Genomic DNA, 7,500 nt, shown 5'->3' on the forward strand with positions numbered 1-7,500 from the left:
ACGTTGCAGGAAGGATGCTTGGAAATGCGGTAAAACAATTGGATTAAAGCTTTTCTGGGTCCATCCATCCATTTCCCGTACCGCTAATCCTACACAGGGTCGCGGGGAAGCCTGGAGCCTATCCCATGGAACTCTGGGCACAAGGCAGGGGACACACTAGATCGGGTGCCACCCCATCAGGGGATACAATCTCACGCATGTTCACACACTATGGACAGTTTGGAAATGCCAAAAGCGTCCTACAATTGGACTGGGAGAGGAACCCAGAGGAAACCCCCAAAGTGGGAACTCCGCACACGCGCACACACGCTGTAGGTGGGATTCGAAACCCCGACCGGTGTTAACCGCTAAGCCCCTGTGCCCCGTCCGGAGTCATGAAAGAACTGCATGTGTGTTGATGTGTTCCGTCCAGTCTTTGTGCACAAATATGTATTCTCTCCTTTTGCGAATAATCCTCTTCCCCGAGAGTTAAAACGTGTCTCGTCCTCAGCGGGAGAGCGCGTCGACTCCGAGTCGAAAAGCAAGTGGGACGAAGACTGGGAGAAGAGCAAAAGTGGCTTTCCTTTCAGCGAGAAGCTCGGCGAGATCGGCGATAAGATCGGCAGCACCATCGACGACACCATTAACAAGTTCCGCAAGAAAGAAAGAGAGGACTCTCCCGATCGAATCAGGTGAAACTTATTCCCACTTCTCTGGTCGCGTCTACTGATGGGTCGATCTTTGCGTGGCGTGAAGGAAGCCGGGCGTCGGATGATCTGCATGTTATACTCCGGGCTGAAATAAACTGAAGAATTTGACTTTAAATACTTGTTTTGCTTCCTGAAGATTTCTGTGTTGTTTTTTTTTTTTTGCTTCTTTGCTTTCATTAGCAGATCAGCATCCGATCGTGTCTTAGCTGTTAAAATGAGAGTCATTATTTATTTATATTTATTTAATCTCTAGCGACAACGAGGAGGACAGAATATCTCAGAACGGTCGGCCGGCTAAGTCTGAATTCAAGGATGAGGAGGACATGGTGGCGCCCAAGAGCGCGCAGGTGATGCAGGCCACTGAGACGACCACTCCCACCAGCACCGCTGCACGCAAACGGGGTGGAATGCCCTCCAAAACGGTGGATTTGGGCGCAGCTGCGCATTACACAGGGGACAAGAGCAGCCCAGACGCAGACGATACGAAGGTAGTTTACATCTGTTTGGCGTCACCTGAAACGCCTCATAACCGAACAATCTGAAATGAGATTTGTACAGTGTGTGTGTGTGTGTGTGCGCGGGTGTTCTCGTTAAGATTACGTGTGTCACACGTTTGAGCCGTGTAAAACGGCATACATCGTGTAGGCCACCTATGCTGCTTAAGATGTTAGGAACAGCGTTATTCTCTCCAAAGCCAGGTTTGTTTTTAAATGTCTGTGCCCATACTGCCCTCTTGTGGAAGTGGTTTCTTTCTCTTTTTCTCACTCGGCATCTTTCCTCCTGTTTTTAGACCTCAGGCAGTCAGTCTTCCATCGGAGGGCTTTCCGATCTGCTCGTAGTGGACTCTGAAACGACTCGGCCAGCACCTTCAGGTAAAGCCGCCCGATTCTTTCTATCCTGCGGGTTTTCGTTCCAGCCGAGCAGGAGCACATCTGATCGTTTCGACGGACCGATCGTGGTCTTCAGATAAATGGAGTCCTACAGCTAGAAGCGAATGTAAAGATATTAATAGCAAAACACGCGTTTGGCTTTTTGAATGTAGTTAATAAAAAAAATATATATATATTCTCTACAATAATTTGTATTTGCCTTCATAACTGCCTGAAACGTCTACCTCTGAGCAGCTCCACGTTCACCTCCCGCTTTTCACTTTTTAAAAAAAAAAAACGTGAGGAAGAACTGCTCGCCTTGAGCACGTGTGAAGTAGTGTATGTAAATAGTGTAAAGAATGTTGTAAGGTGGGAAAAGAAAGAAGTCGATTCAGGTTCCCGTGACCAACGGAAGTAAGCTGGCGTTCTCATAAGGAACCTTGTACCGCTCTACTCGGGCTGTGTGTTCAGATCAGAACCTTTCTGAGAAAACGATTTCGAGATGTAGGTACAGCGCGGTCCAGATGGCGATGGTAAGTCTGGGAACGAATGCGTGTCAGTCGCACAGATGCCGCCGTCGTTCATTATTTCTTCAGCCGCTCAGCATCTTCCGGTCCCTTGAAGTAGAGAGCCTTATGATGTAGTTCATTTCTATATGTATTCAGTAGTGTTAATGAATATTTGAAATTGTTCGTTCTTCCTTATCTTTTTTTATTTATTTATTTATTTATTTATTTATTTTTAAACTTTTCACTCGACGTAAATCCCGTCCGTCACTACGAGTCTAACGCCGATTCTCCGTAGGTGGGAGCTCGGACCTCATTGCTGACTTTGCAGATTTTTCCTCCCCAGCTGCTTCTGCCAGTCTCCCTTCAGCTGCTGGTACGTGTGCCGCTTCTATCCACACACTCTCAGCATACAGTAGACAACGTGCCTGTTTTCGACGCTTCTGTTCCTTTGTCTTTGCCTTACCAACCCCTCAAATGATAATCCTCTGAGCATTTTAACCTGGACGGGATGGTTCTTTAGTACGACGGCGTTTTAGTGCCACGTAATGAATAAATAAATCAACAGATGGATCAACAGATAAATTAAGATTATGAGAATGAAGTCGTAATAGTTTGAGAATAAAGTCAAAATGACACCGCGGTAAAGTTTCATGTCGTTTTATATCGGACGTTCGCCCTTCTATCCGTCGATAAATAAACACACGAAAAGGACAACATGTGTATTAAGAAAGGTATTAATTCAGTTCTACTTTTTCCGTCCACTCCAGAGCAAGAAAATACACATTTTGTCCTTTTTGTGTGTTTTATTTCTTCAGAAATAGAAGAGCGAATGTCGAAGACCAGGCCTTTTGGAATAATGTACCTCGGACAGACGAATCAAAGATAGAGTTGTTTGGCCAGACTAACAGCGCAGACAGTTTAATAAAAAAAAAAAAAAAAAAAGAAAGAAAGAAAATTTTTTTAAAAAGAGACAGGTTTTCAGGAGAAGCACCTCATACCAACTGTGAAGCACGGTGGTGGAAATGTTATGGCTTGGGGTTGCTTTACTGCCGCAGGGACCGGACAGCTCGCATTCATTGATCCGACTATGAATTCTGCATCATATCAAAGTGTGCTTGAAGGTACCGTGAGGCCGTCTGTCTGAAAGCTGAAGTAGAACTGAAAGTGGACCTTCCAACGGGATTATAATCCTAAACACACGAGCAAATCCACCAAGGAACGGCTCAAAAAGAAAAAAAAAACGTCGGGTTACGGGACGGCCCAGTCGAAGCGCGGATTTGAACCCCATTGAATCAAAATTGATTCCCGTTGGATTGTTCAAAATTTCCAGAAAGCCTACAAGAAGTTATTTCTGCTAAAGGGGGCGATACTAGCTTCTGAGGCCAAGGGTATACTTACTTTTTCCACAGAAGAATATCACATCTGTCGATATTTCTGTTGAATAAATGACTGAAAAAGCTCGTTTCCCTGGCGGTTTCGTTCAAATATATCAACTATATTAATAGGCACTGTTTCGAAGATGATCAAATGTTTACTTGTCCAAATATCAGGGAGAATAATTATGCATAAAACTTGGTGTCCCAGCTCGTATTTGTCTTTTGTGGATCCGTGCAGAGGGAACGACGTGTGTCTGGTAGCTCCTCCGCGTGTGTTGGAAGGGCTTACGTGTTCCATCTGACTCAGACAGAGGTCAGGTAAAATATTGATGAGTGATGGAGGGCTCCAGATGGAGCAGCTACCTGCTGAGGCTTATGGGGACAGACACCCGTCAGTGTCCATTACTTGCATCATCTCTCCTGACAACACCAAATCTCTGAGTGGAGGTGGAGAGGCTCGTGCATAGACGTGCCTCTGTGAGCGTCCTGTATGGTGCCGTGGTGTTGCCACGAAAATGAACTGGACCACTTGAGGATGTTTTTTGTAATTTTTTTTTGTTAAATTGTGCTAGAATATTGTTGTTTTGTTTTTTTAAAAAAAATAATAATAATTTAACCGCAAAGGATGTCATGTTTATTGACAGAATTGCACTTCCGGTACTTAGAGGGGTAAGATACAAACCCTGTGCTTTCAGGATCAGTATCAACTGGCAACGGAGAGTTTGGTGACTGGAGCGCCTTCTCCTCAGCCAGTCCACCTGCCGCGTCTACAGCCTCGTCTGCTGTCCCGGATCTTTTCAGCGATGCCCCGCCCTCCACCCAGCCTCCTTCTGCTGACCTTTTTGACCTGATGGGCCCCAATCAGAGCGGTCTGAATGCCTCCCAAAGCATGACCTTCGTTATGTGCCCCCAGAGCACAGAGTTCTCTATGTCCAGATCACAGGTAGCTCTGGAAATTGTGGTGATTTAATTTGAGGTTGTTTGTTTGTTTAAGAGCCTCAAACACGGTTAATGAAATCTATGCTCAACGTAGACGATGCGGCAACAGAAATATCTTTATTACTATCGTGCTTTTCCATTAATTTAGACTCTAGGGGGGCCTGTGCACAGTTTAGCAGGTCCTTTGTTGCCTCAGCAGATGGGAGTTCAGAAACCAGGAGGGAAAGCCTCAATGCCCGCTACGTGGTCTGACCCGAGCGTCAACATCAGCCTGGACTTTCTGTCTATGGGCATGAACCCTCCCAAGCCTTCACAACCTAGCCTCAACACTATGATGCAGCAAGGTGATGTCATCGTTTGCATAATTCTGCTTAGGTTAGAGTAGCGTGTATGCAATTATCATTGTAACCAGCAGATTCGATTTTGGAATTACTCCAAACAGGGTCAAGATAATTATATAATCATGTTGAAATTGAAATGGAAAGTTGGCTAACAAAGCTTCTTATTCTTTACACCTACTTCACTCAGGTGTCCAGCCTCCTGTGAACTTGGTCGCCCAGAACTTTGCCGGAATGACACTTAACGCCCAGCCTGTGCCTGCTAGACCAGCCATGAACCCTGTGATGGCGAGCGGAAACATGGGTATGGTGATGCCCCCAACCATGGCAACAGGCAACACGGGAATCGGTTCCATGGCCGTAGGAGGAATGCCCGCCAATCAGGGTTTAATGGGAATGAACATGCCATCTACTGGCTTGGGCCTCACGGGTGGCCTTGGCATGGGCCAGAGCATGAGCTCTGCCATGTTACAACCCAAACCACAGGCCTTCCCTAACTTTGGCAACTTTGGACAATGAAGGAAAACCAACACTGAAAAGAAATGGTCCAAAAATACCTTCTTAACCGAAAGAAGGAGCTGCATCCAGTAAAATGGACAAAACTGACAAAACTAGCCATTGTCTGGACCCTTCAATCATTTAATATCATCATACGTTAACAGATGTTTGGGGAGTGTCTTAAATCTGTTTTCCTTGAGCGAGTGAGTGAATGAGGGACGGATGGACGCGTGATTGAATGCTTTTTTTTGTTTGGTTTTGTTTTGATAAGTTACACTAAACACTCTTATGGTCTGGCATGTTTGCCAATGGCTGGTTAAATGCAAAGATCACTTTCAGATGTGTGTTTATTTGCGCTGTCATTTTCACATACTCCCTTTCTCCATTTTAAGCCCATTTGAATTCAGGAATTACCTCAACTTCCACTGTTCATGCTGTGACTTAAATGCTGCGAGCGCTCGATCGATCGATTGATTTGATTGATTTTTTTTTTTTTTTTTTTTGTAAATATCCTCCCCCCCCTCTCCGTTTGTGAAGAAGAAATATAACTATAAATTATTGCATTGTTTTATGGAGTTCTCAGATGGTTTGCAGGGAACAAGCTCAGAAAGTCAAAGGAGTAGCACAAGTCCTTAATCCGTTTCATTTTTACCTCCTTGTTTTACCGCTAATCCGTTACGTTCACACTCCAACAAACAGAATCTTTTATGCTACCGTACAACGGTTTGTCTTTGTCTTACGGGGTTATAATATGAAGGATGTTAATTATTTGTCTTGCGGTTGTATTAGATTTCAGGATATAATGTGCAGAAGTCTGGAAGAAATGATATGATCTACAGGTATACATGGTGAACAAACTGTGTGTGTGTGTGTGTGTGTGTGTGTGTGTGTGTATAAAAGGTGATATTAGGTCGAGTGGTTAGATTCCTCTTCCACCCCTAATACTGATGTCATGGCCGAGTGAGAATCTAATCCACCCGGTCCTGGAAGAGTGCCTGACGACGAAAAGTTTGCTTTTTAGCAGTTCGATCGATCGCTTTAGAAGGCCAGAAACAGGACGACGTCAACGTGTTTTGTCCAGAAGCCACTGTGAGAGGTTCTCTGCGATGATAGGCTGCGTATAAAACATCAGCTGTAGGGGTGCTGACCAGGGAACGATTGGCTGGGAGGATCTGGACGTCATGGATTTGCAGGAAGGAGGGCGTTCTGTTTGAATTCCTCTGAAGTTTCGTATTTAAATGATGAAAGGTCACACTAGGGCACTTTCTTCGAATGTTTCTAATGCCTCATAAAACTCCACACTAACATGCATGAAATGGACTAAAGTGTTTTAAAGTGCATCTTTATGTTGGATCACTTCAGATCAGTGTTAACACTCATTGTGTGTGTCACAGGATGGCATGTCGGCTGTAGGGTCAATGGAAGGCATGTCGAGTCTAAATGAAGTTTGTCACTTTTTCTTTTTTTTTTCTTTTCCCTTCTCTTTCTGTTGTTATCTTTTATCTCCTACCCCGACCCCACCCAACCCCAACCCAACCCATATGCTGCTGTACACAGGTCAACAGAGCCCTCCATTCCACACCAAGCTGTTGTCTTCAAAAAAATGACCAAATCTTTATTTTAATACTGTTGAGATGATTCTATAGGGGTTTAGTTTCTTATTTTAATACTTTACCATTATACAAATCCTGTGCATATTATGGTGTAGGCATGGGCCAGTTGAGAAAACACTAGGTGCTTGTAAAAAAGCGAGTGGGGGGAGGGTGTGAAAAAAATCACGTTCAAGCACCTCTTTCATAAAATCGTTTCTTTTTGGAATTTGATTTTTGGACTTGATTGTATTCAATAATAATAATAAAAAAAAAAAAGATGTATGACGATTCATTGACTTTGTGATTTATAGATATGATGTGTTTATGGACGTTTGAATATTTTCCGAGTTTTGTTGCATGTAACACTGAGAAGAGATCTTACAGTCACGCATCAGATTCTTCTGTTCTTATGATGGTCTAGAGCAGGGCTGTTCAACTACAGATCTTGTGAAGATCAAGTTACATAAAATGACTGAATGATGACCGGAGACTATAAATACATACTCGTCTGTCCATTTGTCTTTTTTTTTTTTTTTTTAAATGATGTTTGTCATCAGTTCAGAGAGGGTGAATAAAATTTTAATAAACCTATGGAGAATGAAATGAAAAGTCTGTGAATGCGCCGCTTTTTGTTGACCGTATGTCTGTAGCTAGTCCCTCGTCCCATGAGCTTCCGAGCGTCTGGACGGG

The 7,500-nt window shown here is 43.9% G+C and overlaps 1 protein-coding gene across 4 annotated transcripts in view; it reads left to right on the top strand.

Annotated features, from left to right (window-relative positions):
• Positions 1-7,098, top strand: part of clint1b (clathrin interactor 1b) — a 19,914-nt gene extending 12,816 nt beyond the window's left edge. For 2 of the 4 annotated variants that reach the window (XM_017493068.3, XM_017493070.2), the window contains exons 6-12: positions 491-671; positions 943-1,177; positions 1,480-1,561; positions 2,363-2,440; positions 4,139-4,386; positions 4,531-4,726; positions 4,911-7,098. In XM_017493068.3, coding sequence (XP_017348557.1) covers positions 491-671; positions 943-1,177; positions 1,480-1,561; positions 2,363-2,440; positions 4,139-4,386; positions 4,531-4,726; positions 4,911-5,239 — 1,349 coding nt within the window. In that variant the 3' untranslated portion in view covers positions 5,240-7,098. The remainder of the gene's footprint in view (positions 1-490; positions 672-942; positions 1,178-1,479; positions 1,562-2,362; positions 2,441-4,138; positions 4,387-4,530; positions 4,727-4,910) is intronic. The other 2 variants (XM_017493069.3, XM_017493071.3) reach the window with 2 other exon arrangements.
• Positions 7,099-7,500: the final 402 nt, after the last annotated feature.

Source organism: Ictalurus punctatus, chromosome 18, assembly GCF_001660625.3.
Source record: "Ictalurus punctatus breed USDA103 chromosome 18, Coco_2.0, whole genome shotgun sequence".
NCBI lineage: Eukaryota > Metazoa > Chordata > Actinopteri > Siluriformes > Ictaluridae > Ictalurus > Ictalurus punctatus.